At 39.3% G+C, this 21,904-nt stretch overlaps 1 protein-coding gene across 1 annotated transcript; it reads right to left on the reverse strand.

Annotated features, from left to right (window-relative positions):
* Positions 1–13,043: 13,043 nt before the first annotated feature.
* LOC147611775 (kiwellin-1-like) lies at positions 13,044–13,792 on the reverse strand. Its single transcript, XM_086784955.1, has one exon. The coding sequence runs from the start codon at positions 13,790–13,792 to the stop codon at positions 13,064–13,066; it is 729 nt and encodes a 242-aa protein (XP_086641081.1). The 3' UTR covers positions 13,044–13,063.
* Positions 13,793–21,904: the final 8,112 nt, after the last annotated feature.

Raw genomic sequence — 21,904 nt, forward strand, 5'->3', positions numbered from 1 at the left:
TGAATCACTTGCACTAGTCCTACTTTCCAGTATGAAATTTGCTTTAACACCACAATCGAATGTTGTTCTCTTCTTATCGATCCACTCCACTTGAAAATGGTGTCCATGTGACCATAGTGCTGTAAATTATTTGTATAATAAAATAACACATCGTTAGTTTATGGAATATTTGGAGAACATGTGAACATATAGAGGCTTAAAATGAATGAAATCACCTACTACAAGGTAGTCACAACCGTATGCAAGCTCCTCTTTCTAATTCGTAATAGCTTCATCACAAAGTTTTTCTTCTTGTAAGGTTTGTTGGAGCCATCTACTTGACGGAAAGTCTTGAAGTATAGCAAGCGATGAAGGGTATGGTTGTTGGCGACCGACTCCTTCGAAAAGCTTGGTGAGCTTAATTCCTTTTGTTCTTTGTCTCTCCATATTGCTCAATCCACTTTTGCATACTCTTTGAGTTTAAGATGCAAAATTTATTGATCTTGTCTTGTAAGGCCACATCCATCCTTCTCTCAATACCTTGTCTTGTAAGGCCACATCCATCCTTCTCTCAATACCTTGTCTTGTAAGGCCACATCCATCCTTCTCTCAATACCTTGTCCTTGTGGCTCTTCTCCAACTACCCTATCATCCTCTTCCGTTGACCACAGTTTTGGCATTTTAGGGTCTACGGTAATAAGAAATTCTGTGATGTACACTAAGGATTCTTGGACAAGCCATCCTATTGTTATACATCCCTCTGGGCGATCTCTTTGATGGAAAACTACTTTTAGCCTCTTCATGAACCTCTCCAAAATGGGAATGGATGACTCCTTCACAACCATCTCCAAAACGGGAATGGACGACTCCTTCACAACCATCTCCAAAACGGGAATGGATGACTCCTTCATGAACCTCTCCAAAACGGGAATGGATGACTCCTTCATGAACCTCTCCAAAACGGGAATGGATGACTCCTTCACAACCATCTCATCGACAACAACAGGAACTAGGCGATGCACCTATATGGTTAATATGTTGGTTGGGAGAAACTTCTCCACCAATGTAATTGCTTGTATGGCATTTAAGTGGGCTACTTCTAAAGTGTCTTTTCTTATCTCTGCACATATTATCTATTATGGCTAGCTTTTTCTTGTTCCTATGATTATCATTGTAACCATCCTCATCATTACTGAGTGAAATGATAAGGTTCTTAATTGTGGTGTCAAAAATTATGTCAAAGTCTCTTACTACAATGCAAGACTTCGGTGTGAGGGTTCCCCTTGGTGGCTCTTCTCCTACTTTTGGAGTTAAACACGGCTTCCCTCCCCATAAGTGGATTCCCATGATGAATTTCTTTCAATATCCCCCTTAAACACATACACATAAGATCTCCCACGATCAAAGGGGCTAAAACTCTATCTATAAAGCCTTACAACAATCAATCACGGAATCTCCTACCACTTGGATCTACCCTATGGGGCCACTAAGCCAGAGTATCTATGTCGAGGATAGACAATCTAGAGTGGATTGCCTCCATGGTCTATGTATGGACCATCCTATTACATGATAATATAATAATCCGCTCTATAGGCTCATCTCACTTATATAATAACTTATAACATTATAAATAGAGCTCTAAAACCTATGGGATTATCAACTTTAAAAACCTTAGAGACTCTAATCAACCTGGTTATTATTTGGGTCCCCTAACCCACAAATTAGTTAAAGTTATACTCAGGTATGTAACACCCCCAATCATGGATCACCATTATTGTTCAAAGCCATGGCCACCCCAAAGTATTTGGAAAGCTTAGAATGAGAAAGAGGATTATGAATCTCAATTGTGCTATCCACACATGCACATCACTCATCAATCCCAAATGCTTAACCCTTGCTTAGTCTCGATGATGGCGCTACCAACAAATAGGGAAGCCACAAACTTTGTGTACATACTTGATTAAGACTCGAACTAGTGTTCCCAACTGTGAAACTTTTTTAAGTTTTTTCTATGCTAGTGTGGAAGATAGTCATTTGTATATAAGTAATTTTTGACATTAATCACAATAAACATTCATTCCCTTGCAATAGAATACTTGTGACCTCTCCCTCTTCACCTTACCCTCCTTCTTGTGTTCTATTGAATCACGCTTACTTGATGGATGCTTGCTTAGATAGGTTTAAATGTAGAATCTCTCTTGCATCGTCGAGCTTGTCCTCTCTATCCACATCTTGTGTGATTGATCCATAGTGTAGGTAAAATTGTTCTTACATTCATCAAGGTGATTGAATCTCTATCTCCATCCCATAGCCCTAGACAAACATTCTAGTGTGATAAAAGAGAGGATGCAATAAACAGGCTAGTGCACCCATGTTAGGAACTTGTATTTGTTTGTTGCAGATCTATGGAAAGATCCAACCACACTAGTAGCAGAGGCTAAGGTAATCTATTTCCTTGAATATATTTGGTGCTGATGGGGACTTGCCTACTGCTTAGCTTCATTTTTCCATCCATTCCAAGCTATTGGGATTACCCTGTTGAAATATTGGGCGGCACAACTAGTGCAGATATAGATGACATACTAGGATGATTATGCCATTGGCATGGTTGATGAGATTATGGTCGTTTTACCTCTAGTGGTTTACACACTGTATAACAACCATTTTGGATACTAGAGTTATGGAATAATTATAGTTCTAACTTGACTTAACCAACATTCTAAAAGGCCTACAATAATTTTCCATATCTCTATGCATTATGCTCTAAGCCTAAGAGAATAAGAAAATTAAAACCCCGAAACCCAAGGGTGCAAAGCAAATATATGAGAAGAATAGGAACATTGGAGAGTACCTCAAGAGGTGGAATGATACTCAAGTCGCTCAATGTAGAAGGAGGGCACTGTTGAGAAATAAGGTGCGTGAAAGAGAACAAGGAATAGGTAGGGAGTCAGTTGAGTAAGCCAAGAAAGTGCAAAGCCTAGCTTGAAGCCACATGAGCAAATGGATATATCTCACATTGATGTACAAGCCCAAGGGTTTACCCTCGGGGGGGTCACTCACAAAAAAATGTAAATATCACGTGCGTTCAACAGAAGCATATTTTTAATTTATGAAACTTATAGAAATATATTTACATAAGGGTATGATTTAAAATTTTTTCACAAAAATTTACAGATTCATAAAGAAAAGGGGATATTATATGGATAAAAAAATTCACAGATAAGGGATTTAAAATATAGGCCTTGAACGCACGCGATAGGGGTATTCTACATATAGTGACCCCCCCGAGGGTTTACCTCCTCATATAAAAGGGGACCATTTCAAGCAATGGAAATATATCACTTGCACGTCTCAAGTCTTTTTACGAGTTCAAGTTTCTATCTTGTCACCTAACTGAACTTGAGTCTAAATATTAAATTTGACACACTCATGACATCATTAGGAGATTAGTGTGTGATTTCTATCCTCCTTATATTAGGATTGTCATTAGAGTAAGATTAGTGTGTGATTAGATAGTTGTCTTGTCTTTAGGAGAGCTCAATCCATGTTTTAACATGGTATGAGAGCATAGGTGTTACTCTCTTAGCTTAGTTGTTTTCTCCACTTCATTAGGGTTCACTTAGTGAATAAATTAGGGTAACATTAGTGTGTGATTAGATAGTTTTTTTGTCCTTAGGAGAGCTCAATCCGTGTTTTAACATGGCATAAGAGCATAGGTGTTGCTCTCTTAGCTTAGTTGTTTTCTCCACTTCATTAGGGTTCACTTAGTGAACAAGTTAGGGCTAATTGAACTTCTCCTTTAGTGATTAAGGTTTGTTGATTTCTTGCATTAAGGGTTATGTTAGAGAGTGAACATAACAAGGGTGAGTATGTAGCATTGTAAAGACATAGGAAAAGGCAGAACTACTGGAAAATTGGAAAGGAGGCCAAGACTATTGACCTAGCCTCGCACAAGCTCTAAAAAAAAAAGGTGCACCTGGCAAGCAACAAGTGACAAAGAATACTAGAAGCATCATGCTAGAGAAGTAGCCTGGCATAAGCTAGTGTATTCTGCACTTTATGCAAATATTAACCTAGTGTGAAGGAGAGTGAAGTAAAGACGACGAGTCAAACAACACCATCGGCCAAGGCCCAACAAACACACGTAGCCCCGTCAGCAGTCGTGTAGCACGCATAGGTGAGAAGAGCAAGAAAGCATGCATGAGAGCACTGTGCAAACTTGCGCAACTAGAATGGAAGCAAACTCCAGCAAGGATATAGTACAAACAGAGACATCAATCGCATCTCACCCAGCACATGGTCGCAACATGCATCATTGGTCATCTGACAGCAGACTATGAGCAGCGTCGCCATCGCCAAAAGCAACATCGCCATCGCCATCACTAAGCTACAAGAACCTCGTCGTCCATGCCAAGTTGAGCCAGCGCAGTATCATTAATCGTCAACCACACATCAAACTGGATTTTTCTCCATTTTGGAAAAAATAAAATAAAATTATAAAGGTTGAAAATCCTATCCTCTTAGGAGGTTGTTGACACGGCTCTAAAAGGGTTTGTTAACACGGTTGTATTCATGGGCATTACTCCGTGGCGCTTTACAAACTTTCACACCGTATTGCAAATCGCCAATATAAGCAAGCATGTGTGATGCGTGAGTCTAAGCAAAAATGTGTTTATCTAAATGAGTGGGTACTTTGCCCTGACTACGAGTCACAAATATGATGTAAAATCGGCCAAATGAGCACGCTAGTGTGTGTGAAAAAGAGGAGTACAACTCTCATAAAAATTCTGCAACCAAATGAGTATGCAGGCATATGTAAACAAAACATAATTGACAAAAGCAAAGAGATCTCGAGCCAGCAACATTGAGCTACCAACCACTACCCTAACCAAGATGATATGTTATAAAGGATACCAAATGAGTAGGCCAAAAAATATTTTTTGTGTGTATCTACTGGACCACCTGAGAGTAGCCAATTAAGCACCCAGGGAAGATAATGATTGTTGTTACCCTACTTCTTAGAAGAGACCTGTAGACTTCAAAGATAGATCAAGTATCTATCAAGGGGGGGACCTCACTCTTAGAGATGACCTCTAGGCCTCAAAGATAGGTTAAGTCACCATTAAGGGGGGGTGGAAATATATTGTAAAACCTCACATTTGTTGTGTGTATCTACCCACACTACAACATAAAGCAAGCATAGATGCACTGCATAGACGCGCAAGTTACGGAGGTATCTATACTCACATCTATAAACACGTCTATAAGCGCGTCTAGTTCCTTTGAAATTAGACGCTCTTATAGATGCATCAGCTCTACGGCTGCGTCTATACTAGCGTCTATAAACGCGTCTAGTTCCTTTGAAATTAGAAGCTCTTATAGATGCTGATTGTAATTGTGGACCTTGCAAAAAAAAACAAAATCTTCAATCCCCAAAAATATCATTTGCTGAACTATATGCACAAGATTTTGATAATATGCATGATTTTTTGGTGTATTTATATACAAATGAATCTATAGAAAGCATCTTTGCAAGGAAACATATGCTAAGGAAAGAGAAAAGAAATAGGTGTGAATCAAGTAATGTGGTGAAAGGGATGGATACATGCAAAGCCTTAGGTATATCAAGTAATGCCATGAAAAACAATCCAAAGGACAGTGATTCAATCCCCACATATTTTCATCAAAGTGAAGCTTTTTAAAAAAAACATGAACCTCCATGAAAAGTAGTCCAAAGGTGAATGATTAAGTAATGCCATGAAAAACAACATATCACAATAAATCTATACATATAATCTCAAAAAAGCTTGAATCTATACATGTAATCTCAATCAATCAATCACCAATAACAAACAACCAAAAGGAAGACCAAAAGGTGCACCTGGCAAGCAACAAGTGACAAAGAATACTAGAAGCATCATGCTAGAGAAGTAGCCTGGCATAAGCTACTATATTCTACACTTTATGCAAATATTAACCTAGTGTGAAGGAGAGTAAGTAAAGATGACGAATCAAACAACACCATCGGCCAACAAACACATGTAACCCCCGCCAGCAGTCGTGTAGCACGCATAGGTGAGAAGAGCAAGAAAGCATGCACGAGAGCACTGTGCAAACTTGAGCAGGTAGAATAGAAGCAAACTCCAGCACGGATATAGTATAAACAGAGACATCAATCGCATCCTCAACAGATCCTACAGCCCTAGGAGCCGATGCCTGCTCTGATACTAATTGTTGGAATTAGGGTTGCAGGAAAGCACACAAAGCTTGGAGAAGAAGAAGCAAGAATGCACACAACACACAATGTATTAGATTGTGTCAATGTGCAAAAGACTAGAATGATGGGCATATATACAAGCCGGGGGAAAAAACCTCCTAAAGAGGGAAAAAGTGCCCCGGCGGTCCTAAGTGTGTTCACACACATCACTGCCTATGTATATGGCAACACAAATTATCTCTGAAATATCCTAATGAATATGAGCAACAAAGGAGCTACCAACCACTACCCTAACCAAAATATTATGTTGTAAAAGCCACTAAATGAGTAGGCAAATTGATATGCAAATGTGAAACACTCGACCACCAGAGAGTAGCCAAATTAGCACCTTGGGGGAGTGAAAATCAACTCGACCATCTCTAAAAGTAACCTTTGATCTAGAGAGTAACCAAGACAAAGAGCCTCTAAGTTACCCAACCAAGTTAGAAATGAGAAGGGTGAAAATATCTTGTAAAAACTTGACATCCAACCACCTTGAGTAGCCCAAAGATTTGGAACCAAGGGGGGGTGTTTAGAAATGTAATACCCAAGAGCACAAGAAAGAGGTAGGGAGTGAGAATGAGTAGCCAAGAAAGTGTAAATCCTAGCATAAAGCCACATGAGCACAGGGATTTATCTGGCATTGATGTACAAGCCCAAGGGTGTACCTCCTCATATAAAAGGGTGCTATTTCAAGCAATGAAATCATATCACTTGCACACATCTCAAGCATCTTTATGAGTACAAGTATTAATCTTGTAACCTAATTATACTTGAGTCTATTATACATACTCATCATCTCATAAGTTCACTTAGGTATCATTCACCTTAGATTAGTCATGTTAATTGTGTTGTCATTAGAGTAGAATTATCTTTTGATTAGATACAATTAGATAGAAGTCTTGTATCTAAGAGAGCTCGATCCATACTTTCAACACTTTCATAGGAGCCATAAGACCTCTTTTCTTGATTTGGTAGCATTGTTCCTTTGCAACAACTTGGTCAAGTTTTTTCCATTAGAGTTAAAATCTAAGGAGATGAAGACTGTTTCTTCCTTGCACAAAAGATTTTCTCTAAAAGCCTCCAATTCTTCTTTTGTCTCATTAGCCAATATGGGTGATATTCAAGATCAATGAGATAAAGTCTTCACATTACAGAAATTGATTCTTATTCTCTAAGAAGAAGTGCGGGTTTTCCCTGAGAATGTCTTTGCAACTATCTTGGGATGTTATTTTTGCTGTGTATTATCCTCCTTAGATAGTTTTTTTCTTCATTATGGACAAGGTTTCTTATGACATGTAGCTATTGTGTTTCATCTTATTCTACTTGGTCTAGGATCACTGCAGCTTGAAACTCATTAAGGAACTCTTTTGGTGGTGGTGTCCTTGGGTCACCTAGGTGGTGTCCTTGGGTCACCTAGTTGAGTCTAGAGATGCATGATCATTAGTGCCTTTTTTCTATTTGTCCTTTTTTCTTTTCTCCTTATTGATTATTAGTTCTTATAGAGGGCTTGGCTAGGTGATGAGCTAGTCAAATGGTTTAGGACTGAGATAATAAAATGGCCCCTTGTTCAGCATCTTTTATTTCACGAGCCACTGGAGCGTATTATAATAGCTATCAATATTGAACAAAAAGTGTCATATTTCATGAATTCAATTCTCGGTCTTCATGGAGATGTAAAATTATAAGTACTTTTTTTTCAAGGTACCTTATTGTATGATAATGGAACCCCAAATTAACTACACCCCTTCTATCGCACCATGGAAAAGTTGTAGTATGTTTCATAATCTCTCTATATGACTTTAATGTGTTACTCATTTTTTTTATTTATAATGTACAATTCTTTGAAGCATATAGTCATAATTATACAGTGTATGGTGTTAGTAAAATATCTTTATGGATCAATGAAATACTTCAACAAACTTATAAGGCTTTATTTGGCTTATTAGGTCCCTAGCTAGTACAATTAAATTTGTAGAAGGTTCAATCTCAATATAAAGGAAATCTCTTGTCTAAGGAAGGCTAATGGCCAATGGGCTTCACACAATTGTTGTAATTATTTTATGGTCTCCCTAAAGAATGTTCAGTTCCATAATCTTTGTGGAGTACTAATAAAGCACCTATAAAAAATTAAAAAATTATACTCGCTATATATACTCAAAAATCGAGGTTACAATCACACTAACCAAGTTATTACCAAAATGTAACGTAAAATTTTAAAACTTGACAATCAACTATATACTCCTAATAGGTTCTCTTTATATCCCATTGCTCACCCAAGAGATGTTCCATCCATCGTCTAGTTCATTTGGAATTTTGCAACTAGATATACTCTTAGTTATCTTCAATTTTTTACAAGTTGTAAATAAGGGGAAAAAAATAGTGAAAGGGAATAACCCAACGTAGGCGAATGTCTTTTGAGCCTTTGTTTAGTTTTATTGAATCAAGTGTACATCATTTGCAAGTTTTACCTTGCAAGTTGCAATCACATCCATAATAGGTTGTGGTGGGCCATTCCAGACATGACAGTGGTGGGAGTGACATGGGCTGCAAGGAACCATACTTGATATTCCTTGATGGCACAACGTACAATGAATCATAGAAAAAGATACATTGTGATCCTAAGCAGCTAGCATTCTCTTTCTCATACAAAAATGTTCTAATTTCAATATGAAAAACATTTAGCTTTCCACTTAAACACTTTATTGACCACTGATAGATATCAATGCTAAAAGACATACTAGACATACCATATTTTTATCTTGAAAATTCAAATATAAAAATAATGTGATAATGAATTAGAAATTCATATTCTCACATTGTTGTACTCTCATCAATATTTCTACTTCTAAAGTCTTTTATTTTAGATTTCCAATGCTTTGTCCAATCAAGACCATATTAGGGAGTTTGGGAAACTCCCATTACTTTGGAAATTTTCTTTTAAATCTAGTTGTATCTTGAGAAAACCGATTCCAAAGTTGTCAGAGAGTGTGGATTTAGAATCTACTCTTCAAGAGCTTTTCAATGATATGTCACATGAGGGGTTTTGACAAAATCTTAAAAGGGTTTACCGTGTCCCCATTTTTTGATCTTGCATAATGGGGATTGGGATTTTTCAAAAATCTCTAATATGGTCTTAATCCTCTTTATCCTCTGTTCTGACTTTGAAAAGAACTTGCCTGCTGGGCTACATTAATATCCATTTAACCTTGTTCTTTGAGTTGTCAATGGACCTCAATACTATGTAGAGACTATAATGTATAGAACTTGTAACTTTTCGTGTTTCTCGCATATGCATGTACAAAAGAAACAGAGTATAGAGCTTGTTTTTTTATCTAAAAAATATTCATATAATAAACATTACACTAAAAATAAGACTAAGAATCAAATAATATGTAGAATATAAAATGTGATAGCTTGTAGCTCTTTCAAAAAGATAATATAGATAAAGAAAATCCTTAAACCTGTATAGTAACTAGACAAAGATAAATGTCAAGGAAGATTACTAAAAACGTAGAACTCATACACCCAAAAAACCTAAAAGATGCTTATTACCTACTCTAAAAAAAATCTACAAACATCGTGGAAGATTAACCTCCAAATCTAAAGTATAAACTTAATTAAAAGTCTAAAAAGTGCTTATTATCTTCTTCAAAAAACTTATGATCACCAAAACTTCAAAATAAAAAGTTTACACCTATACAATAGCACGTATCATCAGTAATTTAGAACCTAAAATCCAGTAAAAAAATATTAGAATAACTCTGGGGGGTTAATGGGAGAAGATAGAAAAATTAAGAAGCTTGTAATCAATGGAAAATGGCATGAATACTTACATGCTCATGTGTAACTCAAAGATAGAAAAATAAGAAGCTTGGAAATGGCACAAACACTTAGATGCTCACGTGCAACTCAAATATAGAAAATTAAGAAGCTTGTTAATGGAAAATTATAAGGGAAAATTTGGACTCAAATTGGGCCCTTTAAGGATTTCCACACATTATCTCTCTATACAAAAATGGGCTCATGGTATTTTTTGCAAATCAACTCAGAAGTGAGCGGAGTTTAAACATTTGGAATCTACTCTTTGAGACCTTTCCAATGATATCTAGCATGATGGGAAATGTTGCATATTCAAGAAGTCCCCAAATTTGGTGATGATGTGGCATGCAACGACCTTTCCAATGATATATAGCATGACGGGAAATGTTGCATATTCAAGAAGTCCCCAAATTTGGTGATGATGTGGCACGCAACGACCTTTCCAATGATATATAGCATGACGGGAAATGTTGCATATTCAAGAAGTCCACATCATCACCAAATTTGGGGACTTCTTGAATATGCAACATTTCTCGTCATGGTATATATCATTGGCGAAGAGTAGATTCCAAATGCACAAACTCCGCTCACTTTTGAGTTGATTTACAAAAATTTCACCATGAGTCCATTTTTGTAGAGAGAGAATGTGTACAAATCCTTAAAGGCAGCTTCAAATTGGCATGAGCACTTACATGCTCATGTGGGCAACTAAAAGTATGTGGTAAACTCGACATCTCCATTGCTTAAATAAACCAAAAAAAACAAAAAACAGCTCCAATCAGCACAAAAAACAATAGATTTACATCCAGACCAAGCAAATCAATGGACTCCTAATGAGAAATAATGCAAGGAAACCCTAAACTAACATTGCTCCCTAGCAAGTGACAAAGAGTTCACCAAATGGGGGAAGCTTGAACCTTACATGAGGAGAGGGAAAGAGGTGAAGAAATGTAAGTGTTTGGATAAGCAAATGCCAACCCCCCGATGTGAGGAAGCTAGAGGCTTCAACCCTACCAATAATGGTGTCACCTCCACGAGTGATTCCTTTTGAGAGGGTGAGGAGCAATGAGGGATAGACCTATGGTAAGTGCTATGCCTACGTGCATGCAAAGAGAGAGACATAGGTGGAGATGGATTGAGAAGGAGAGAAGTAAGTCAGCAAACCACTCCATGTATACACCACAATCCACAAGCGTGTTAGAACAAAGAAGAAGCCACTAAAACAAAGAAGAAGCATGTAATACCAAGAGCTCTAGGGAAACATAGGCTCAATTATTCTGATAAAAGAATTATGTCCTTTCTCATTATTAAAAATATCTCATTTATATATAGCCTCATATTTACAAGTGCCTAGCTAATGGTATGTGATGACAGCTAAAAGCTAGTTAAGCTAATATCTAGGCTATGTATAATACAAATTCCTTCTTAGCGGCAATATATATAGGCTTAGCTAGGTCCCATAATCTTATATTATTTATCACATGGCGTGGTTACGAATGGTGGTAACTCAGTGTGGCTAACATTATGGAGGTTTCTCATGGTTGCTTTACCTTTGGATTCAAATTGTACATTCATGATAGGAATATAACCTCTGACAAATGCCCAAGATGCTGTCTAAGATGCAAGATTGGAGGTTGGAGGACTCTTAGCATGCTTTTTCCTAACCTATCAGAAATATGTGGATTGAGATGAATACATGGGTACTTGGGGTTTTTGGTAATAGAATTTCATGGTCTCATTATCTTTTGGGGAGAGGAAATGAACCTTGCTCAAGAACGCAATACACTTGGGTAAAGTCAAGTATACTTGTGTCTTTGGGAGTTGTGGTGTTTCAAGAGTGGTCGGTTGTTTGGGAATGCTATTGGTGCTATTAAATGAGTTGGCTTCAACTAGCCATGACAGCTTGCTGGGTAATGCATGATAATGGTGTCATCAAAATATGTGGCTAACATTGCTAAGAACATTACTAAGCCATGTTTTGTATTTTGCAGGACATAGTTATCTCTTTCGAAGTGATACCTGTAAGGATGTGTTATAACAAATTGATGTATTAGTCTCACAGATTCTACCATATAGACACGACATGCCTTCATATACATAAGTTGGGTCGCTTTCTTTTTTTTGGAACCTGCTTATATTCAATTGCGCTTGGTTGCTAATGGATTATTAGTTGGGTTCTTAGAAGAACGTAGCTTATGGTGCTGTTCTTTTTTTTTGGGGGGGAAGTGTCAACTTTGCAAGTGTTTATACCTTACCTTGGGTGGCTCTCCATCTAGTTGTACATACGTAAGGATACCTTAGCCTCTTGCAAGCTCATGGCAGTCTTTGGTAGGCCTTCTTATTAGCACTTGCTGTGTGTATTTTGGGTCTTGTGGTTCTTGGGACCTTTATTTCTTGTTCTTTTGTTTTCTTTTGTGTTATAGTATACATTTTGAAGGTCATCATGGTGTAATTAGTAGGTGTTTTTGCTAATACATATAACTATATCACCCCCTCCTATAGTTGTTTTGAAAGTCTTTGGTAGGCCTCCTTATTAGCACTTGCTCGGTGTATTTTGCTTACCTAGTTCGGGCATGTGGTTCTTGGGACCTTTATTTCTTGTTCTTTGTTCTTTTCGCAATGTTTTCTTTTGTATACATTTTAAAGATCATCACGGTGTAATTAATAGTTGTTTTTACTAACACATTATTGTACCTAGGCCATTGTAGTGTAGGGCAAGAGCCTTTACCCTAGGCTATTTCTCCCCCCTCCAATCAATTTTTATTGAAAAAATGCATGCATATATATCTCTTTCACCTCCAATCAGTTTTTATTGAAAAAATGCTATTGAAAAAAATGCATGGTTTAACCAATTTTAATTTGGAATCTTTAACTTCAAAACTAGTTGAACCGTGAAAATCACACTGAAGGACGGTGTTTTTCTCAATTCATTATTACAAAGAATTTCTTAGAAACAATGGCATGATCTCGTTACCCGTTGGTACTGCTACTCAATTCGTTATTAGATTACGCGTCGGTCCAGGTCACCTGCGTGAAGCCGAACTCCGGATCGTCTTCAGAGATGCCGAGCTCATCCCACACTGCGCGGGAGGCGTCGACGATGTCGAAGTCGCAAGGGGGCTGGAAGTCGTGCTCCTCGTCGCAGCCGTTGAACGAGTCGCACTCGTCCACCACGGTGGCCTCGACGCTCTTGCCGTTGAGGGCGGAGAAGATGCGGATCTTCTGGTTGCAGCGGCTACCGCCATCGAACCACCCGGTGGAGAGCGCCACCACGCGCTCCGAGGCATCGTGAAAGCTGCCGTCGCAGGCCGATGCACCGCCGCCGTCGCCGCCGTCGCTAAAGTCGTTGACGGTAAGGTTGGCGGGCGTGTGGGCGGTCACATTAGGTGAGCACTCGAACTGTGGGTATTGCGTTCCGGACTGGCAGCAGTCGGCGTTGTAGTCCTGGTTGCAAGACTGGCCGGTGCCCTGCAAGAAAGACTCTGGCTTGCAGCCGTCATTTTCGTCGTCGCCACCGGCGTCGCACTGTTGAGTTCCCACCTGCGGGTCGTCGGAGCATTGGCCATCGTTGTTACAGAACAGCTGCCCGGGGCAGTCGTCGTCGCTATTGCACGACAGACCACACCCCTTCTCCCTCGCAGCACCCACGCCCACACCCGCCCATATCAACGCTACCAGCACTACCAACGTGAGCGCTGCAAGCTTGGCAGTTGTTGGGTACATATTGTTGGGCATAGCTGCTTATAGAGCTGCTTTTAGTAGTGATGAAAATTGAGCTCTTGGGCAAATCTTAGGGATAACCTATGGGCTTTTATAAGCACCAAGGTCCGTCCATTAACCTCCACCTATCTCCGAAGCATCGCGCGTGAGTACCGAGAGCTGCGCATATCTCCGAAGCATCTCGCGTGAGTACCGAGAGCTGCGCATATCAACAAACACATGATTATGAGTACATGCGAGGGCTCCTATGTTTAATTCGCCGGTTCTTGCTGGCAGCTGGACCCCTCTCTGTGATGCTATAGCGGAATACAGGACGTCCACATGAGGCCAAGGGTCCAGCTGCTGCCGTTGCTCGGCCATCGTCTTGCTGCCTCCAGAAGAATGTGTGGGCTAGTTGTTGTCGGGACTTAAGACAGCGCCGCCCAGGTTCATTACTAAAATGCACACTAAATGCAGTGCTCCAAAAAAAAACTATTTTGTTGGAAAACCTTCACATATAAAATTAACAAATTATCAATAAAGAGATTTTTTTATTTTTGAAGATATTTGTACTATCTTCCCTCAAATTTTGCACGTATTGGCACCTTCGAGCTATAAATTTGCATGTATTTTTTAAACTTTAAAGGTGATATTACACTAAACTCGGTTTTTTCAAGCACTCACTAAATGCCAAGTATAAATTTGCAAATGTTTTTTAAAATTTGAAGGTGATATTACATTAAACTCGGTTTTTTTTCGAGCACTGACTAAATGCCAAGCTTTTTTTTATAACTTATAGAGGTGCGCAGAAGGCAAGAGTGTAAATGCTATGGTGGGGCTAGGGTGGTTCATAACAAAGTAGAAAGCCTTTAATAAACGAAAAAAAAGCTCACATAAAATATCAATAGTCTCAAGCACACCATCATTTTAATGAAGCTTAAGAATCAAGAGTAGTGCTGAGAGCAAGAAATTAAGAAATAGAAGAAAAAGAAACGGAAGTAGTAAAAGTTGAAATGATCAATTAAGAGAACGTATTTTTAAAAGAAAGAAAAGACAAGGTGCTTGGAGTAAGCTTGGAGTAAGCTTGGAGTAAGATGATAGGCGGTGCTTGGAGTAAGCTTGGTTCCCATATATTCAAACAATGTTCTCCAAAAAGTGCTCATGAATTTGACATCACGATCACTCACAATTTGTGATGGCATACCATGCAACTTGAAAACCCCATCAACAAATTGCTTGGCAACATTTTGGGCTGAATATGTGACCTTGGAAGGAATGAAATGGGCCACTTTGGTCAATCTATCCACCACAACATACAAGCTGTCCCACCCTTTCTTTGTGCGCGGAAGGTTAGTAATGAAATCCATTGATATATGACTCCATTTGCCTTCGGGAATGGGCAATGGCTGAAGCAAACCTCCCGGTTTATGTGTAGGATCCTTGTTCAATTGACATGACCGGCACCCACTTACATAAGCATGAATGCTCTTCCACATCCCCTTCCAAAAGAAACTTTTCCTTATTGCATCAAAGGTTTTGTAGACACCCAAATGACCAGCCATAGGAGTACAATGCATCTCTTCCATGATCTTCTTGATAAATGATGAAGTAGGAACCAAGTAGACTTTTCCTTTGTAGTAGAGGAGACCATTTTTCAGCTCATAATGGGGTAACTCTTCACATACACCTTGCTGTAATTTTTGCACTATTTGTGAGGTTTCTTCATCAAACAAGTACTCTTCTTATATCTCCATGATCCAATCTTTATGCACCTTAGAAATAGCATACAATGAGTAGGCCCACATACGAGACAAGGAATCGGCAACCACATTTTCTTTGCCCTTTGTGTATGTGATTTCAAAATCATAGTTTTGTAGTGTTGCTACCCACCTTCTTTGCTTAGGAGACAAACTGGGTTGTGTGAGGAAATACTTCAGCACCCTATGATCACTTCTCACATAAAAATGACTCCCATATAAGTAATGGTGCCATTTCTTGATAGAATGGAGTATAGCAATCATCTCTTGCTCATACACATGGAGTTCTCTTTCTTTGTCATTCAGCTTCCTACTTTCATAAGCAATGACTCCATGGTCTTGGTAAAGTACTGCACCAATCCCTCTTCCACTTGCATCCGCCCTTATTGTGAAAGGTTAGTTTGGACATACCAAAATAGGTGCTGATGTGAGCATCTTCTTCATATCTTCAAAGCTTTTGTTGGCAATGGCATCCCAAAAGAAGGTTTCCTTCTTCAATTTGTCCGTCTCATTGGGGCTGCAATTTCTGCATAGTGGGCAATAAAGCGCCTATAGAATGAAGATAACCCCAAAAATCCCCTCAATTGAGTAGTGTTTGAAGGAACCGGCCAATTCCTAATACATTCCACTTTCTTTGGATCCACACAAATGCCATCCTTGCTCACAATGTGACCCAAATATTCCACCTCATGTGCCATGAAGGTACATTTTGTCTCCTTAACATACAACTTGTTTTGCCTCAAAACCTCCAAAACCTCTTTCACGTGCTTCAAATGCACTTCCTCATCTTTTCTATAGATAAGTATGTCGTCGAAAAAGACCAATACAAACTTGTAGAGGAAAGGTTGAAGCACTTTGTTCATCAATGCTTGAAAAGTTGCCGGTGCATTGCATAATCCAAATGGCATAACCATGAATTGGTAAAGACCCCTTTCCATACGAAATGCTGTTTTGAACTCATTACCACTTTTCATCCTTATTTGATGGTATCCGGAACGCAAATCAATCTTTGAAAAGCATGTGGCACCCTTCAACTCATCCAAAAGATCATCCACCCTTGGTATTGGAAATCGATTTTTGATGGTGATCTTATTCAAATCACGGTAATCAATGCACATGCGAAAAGTACCATCCTTTTTCTTCACAAGTAGCACTGGAGAAGCAAAAGGAGATTGACTTGGTTCAACCCATCCCATGTCAATGAGTTCTTTGACTTGCTTTGCCACCTCTTCCTTTTCAACGTTTTTGACAAACGATAGGGAGGCTTATTGATTGGTTTGGCATTTGGTTCCAAATCAATAGCGTGATCAACACTCCTCTTTGGCGGCATTGATTTTGGCATGGTAAACACATCTTCATAATCCTTGAGTAGCTTAACGATGTCCACATTTTCGATGCAATCCTTTTTGCTATTATCTTCCTCTTTGCAAAGCTGTAGTACATAAACATAGCCCTCTTTCTTGAACTCTTTCTTCATTTGAGTAGCATTGATCATGAAGAGCTTGGACCCTTGCATTCCATTCAATGTAATAACCCCTCCATGATGCACAAAACTCATGAAACTTTTCTGTAAGTTCATGGTAAAAGAGTTCAAAGTGGACAGCCAATCACATCCAAGTACTATGTCAATTGGTCCCAACTCAATCACCAAAAGATCAACTTTGCAAGAGTAGTTCTTGGACAACTCCAATTCTGTACTTTGACACTTCATATTGCAACCCATTGAATCACCATTGGCCACTTGCACCATGTGCTTGTTTGGTAAAGAAGTTGGTTGCATTTTCAGAGTGTTCAAAGACCTTTTATTGACAAAACTATGCGTGCTTCCAGTATCAATGAGTGCATATGCTGTTCTTCCATTCACCTTGATCTTCAATCTCAATGTGTTGGCACCCTTACTTCCCGCATAAGCATCATGAGAGATTGTACACAAGGTAGTATGTGCACTATTGTTTTCATTCCACACGCATAGAGGCATCTACTAGCCCAAAATGAGGAGGGATGTGTTCACATATGTGCACCATTGTTCAATTTGTCAAAAGATGAAAGCATTGCATAGAAAGAAAACGGGTTTGTTACAACCATTACCAATTCCTAATGGCCCTTAATAGGATATCTGTATGAATTTTGTGATAAATTTGCCTCCCAATCCATGTAAGCATAACGCGCAATGTTTGACAGTGGTTGATCGTTTTAGCAAGTTTGTTATGCTTATTCCTTAGAGGGCTAATGTGGCGGCCGAAGATGTCGCGAAATCGTTTATCCTGCTTTGGTACCGAATTGGTGGCATACCTAGGACCATTGTATCGGATCCCAATGCCAAGTTTACGAGTCATTTTTGGAGGGCGTTGTTTGATAATTTTGATACTAAGTTAAATTTTTCCAGTGCATTCCACCTACAGACGGACAGCTAGACAAGATTCACAATCAATTTCAAGATGAAGTGAGGCGAAGTAGACTTTGGCAGTCTCGCTCCTTGGGCTGATTTCGAAGTAGAGATCCATCTTGTTTGCCCACTCTTCAAAGTCTTCGATAGAATTTGATTCTCCTTTGAACTTATTAAATATGATTTTGTCCTTTATAGCATTGTCAAAATCACCATGCATTCTTGAACCCCTCTGTTGTGCTCTTGGATCATCAAATCCTCTTCCTTCACCCAAGTGTCTATGCATTTGCTCATCTTCCAATTGCCAATCACCTGCATCTTTAAATCCCTTCTGTTTATACCCTCTTCTTGCATCTTGCATAAAGGATGAAGTTCTTGGAATACTGGCATTTGATCTCTCATAAGAAGCATCACCCATAGGTCTCTTGCCCTTGTCCATGTAAGAAGAATCATTAGGAACTCAATGGAGTCTTTTTGGGCCCTTTAATTTGCCATTGCCTAATGGAGGTGATTAAGAAATAGACAAATAGGGAGATTACATGTGGACTGAAACCAATGGTTTGTAAGAGCCTAGAAGGTAGTGGTCAAACTTAGAATAATAGGCTAAATAGGCTCTTTTTAAATTTTCAAAATCAACTAAAACTCAAAAATTTTATATGTATATGAATTTTTTTCCTATTTTTTATAGAAAAGGATAGCTGCAGCCTGAGCCATCATTAAGTAAGGTCTCTAAAGTGATAGAGGCCCAAAAACGAGCTCCCATGCATTCAATGCACATTCCCCTTCACTTTCCACTATCCCTCTCTCCCACGTTCCCTCCAAAACGCTCTCTCTTCCCCCTTTCTCATAGCAAGGCGTTTTTCACTCTCTAGACTACTTCTTTTAGCTATCTACCTCTTGATCTACCTCTCTCTTCACTCAGAAACCTAGATCTATAGCTATGGAAGCTTGATCTGCAACCTCCTCTTAGAAGCTATGGAAGTTTGATCCTTACTTACATTTCCTTCCTTCATCCTTCTTCCTTGTCCAACCTCCTTTTATAGAGTGTAACAGCAGAGCTTAGCTATGGAAGCTTGATCTGCAACCTCCTCTCAGAAGCTATGGAAGTTTGATCCTCACTTACATTTCCTTACTTCATCCTTCTTCCTTGTCCAACCTCCTTTTATAGAGTGTAACAGCAAAGCTTAGCTATGGAAGCTTGATCTGCAACCTCCTCTCAGAAGCTATGGAAGTTTGATCCTCACTTACATTTCCTTACTTCATCCTTCTACCAGCTTGTCCAACCTCCTTTTACAGAGTGTAACAGTGGAGCCAAGCTATGGAAGCTTGAGTTGCAAATGCTTTGGCTCTCATAATCTTACTCATTGTCTCCTCTCACCCCCTCTAATGTCCTCTTTCAAAGTGCAGTAATAGCACAGCCAAGCCCTTGGAACTTGCTCTACAACTCCTTCTCTTTTGTACATCTCCCTAGTCTAAGTTTTTTTCTCACCATTCTATTTTCCTTTGCCATCAAGGTTTATAATCTCTCTAATATATACATATGATGTCTTCTTCTAGAGCTCGAAGGCCTCCGATCAGTATTCAATCTCTCTCTTGTAGCAGTGGTCAAGATGAGGATGGGCACTGGAACATCAAACAGTACGAGAAGTGGAATTGGATTACGATGCAGCCTAGTACAAGAGGAACCCACAAGGTGTCAAAGCGATACGTTGATATACAAAGTCACCATTGGAAAGGGCGGATATTGGAGCTCAAACAAGATCGTGATGGAAAAAAGCTAGCCAAGGTCCGACATGTTTACAAGAAGGCAACAGAGCTGAAACTAGCAGACCATGACCAACGTCAATGATTTCCTGCAAATTGTAAGTTATTTCACCACTTTATATTCTTGTTTTTAAATCAATTGTGTGCTAATAATGGTATACTGAGCACTGCTTTGATTGTTCTTGGGTTCCTGTGTGTAGATATTTTTCCCTCAAACTATAGTGAGTGGGAGCCTATGGAGGCAATTTCAGGAACCTTTGAAGCATACCATGTGGAGCTTGGTAGTTTAATCTTTGGAGGGTGTCCAGCTGCACAACTTCTTGCACGAAACATCTTCTTCTATGAGGATACATATGTGGTTCCCACGACAGCAAATGGTACTGGAAAATTAGTTCCAAAACCTACGCCAACTCTCACATCTATTGAATGGCCAATTCCAGACAATGCTTCAGTGGCCATGGCTTGTTTGCAGATCGAAAGCAAGGTGCAAAATGCTATGAAGTGCACATATGGATCTCACAAAGCAACCATAACCTGCTTCATACCTCTACACCTCTTTGTGTACCTGTTCCGTACAAGTGAACACATCGTACCCCAACTTTATGGATTGCAAAGGGGGAGAGAGCTCTGACTTGTTTCTTATCACCTGCATGGGATAAAAAAGTTGTTCAACACAATGGAGACACCATCAGATGCGGAGTAATAGTTGAGAAGGTTGTGATGCGCTATCATATTGCCAAGTAACAGTTGTCCATTGCGTTTCCTTACAGGCGATGGAAGCTTACAAATGGAGAATGGGAGGCGTTAGACTCCGACACAACCTCTACAGAACAGGGTGTGCTACATATATCCATGCAAGGTGGGGATGTAGAAGATGTTACTGTGAATGATGACTGGTCCCTTGCCAACTTACGTGACTACTTAGTTCTTCGATTCTCACTGAGTGGTGATTTTGCTTTGATAATCAATGGTAGAGTAGTGCGCAAAAGGCAAGAACGATCTTTTCTTTGTAGAGAAATTACTTTCCCTGGCTGTGTAGCTATCAGATAACCACTGGATATGTAATCTTGAATTGAAGTAAATACAATTTCAATTTTTTTGCCTCACTGTCTTATTAAGGTTTTTCAATTGTCTTGTGCAAGTTTTATTTTTTTGTGATAGTGTAAGGTTGGTCACACAAGCATCTGTGGCTTGAGCCACTAGTAAATTAGAAATGACCTTGCGATGGAAGGATACGTTCTTGCTTTTGCATACCATTTTTTTAAAAATTTTTGGTACTTAAAATTTTTAAAAGTTTTTAAAAATTTTATAACAAGGTCGCCCATTTATAAACGATACTTTACTCATTTTCATCAATTGACAATTATCGTTCTCTCCTAACACTTGCTCTCAATTTCGCACACCTTTCTGTATCACACACTCTCTATTTCTTGCAATCACTCATAGTCATGGTACCTCTACTTGACGCACTTATTGCACAGCTAGGAAAGCTTGAGTTACTTCATAGGGTTGATGAGATCGTCCCTATGTTTGAGGGAGCAATTGATGTGCGTGCAACAATGCATCTACACGCGGATGCTTTTACAGATGTCATTCAGTATATGGATGAACACATCAGCACGTACTCCATCATGTTTGAGGGTGATGAGGGCCTATGGGTTCCAGTTGACCTCATCAAGTACATATTCAGGGAAGACAAGAATTTTAGATTTCGCCTATCCAGGTTTTTAAAATCCCTCACAGAAAAGGACTACAGAAATGAGGAGAAAGACTTACTCTTGGATCTACAAATGGGCAACATCGGCACTTCTTTCCTGAGCTGGGACATGGTTTTGGTCCTTCTGTTACAAGAGGGTGTGGCGAAAGAAAGTGGCAAGGAAAAAGAAAAGGGCAAAGTAAAGCTAATGGAGCAGGTCCAAGAGGCCCATGCTGAGGAAGAGAATGTTACAGAACAATGGGAGGCCTCAATGGCATTGGTGGCTCTACAAGAGAATGTCCCCGAGGAGGTTCCAGACCTAGTTCTAGAGGGCGATGAAGTACTTGAGGAGGTCCCAGACCTTGTTATCATGTCTTTGCATCCAATCGTTATTGATGGGAAAGAGTTTTTGTTTTTGGATGACATTGCCAAGACACTCGGGTTTCGCGAGGATGAGGCACTGTCTATTATTGCCGTGAATGCTGGGAGTCAAGACAAAGGAAAAGTGAAAATCTCTTTTGAAGATGACAACCTCACAAAAGCGC

The sequence above is a fragment of the Cibotium barometz genome, chromosome 47 (assembly GCF_041138505.1).
Source record: "Cibotium barometz isolate CiBa-2024 chromosome 47, ASM4113850v1, whole genome shotgun sequence".
NCBI classification, from domain to species: Eukaryota; Viridiplantae; Streptophyta; class Polypodiopsida; order Cyatheales; family Cibotiaceae; genus Cibotium; species Cibotium barometz.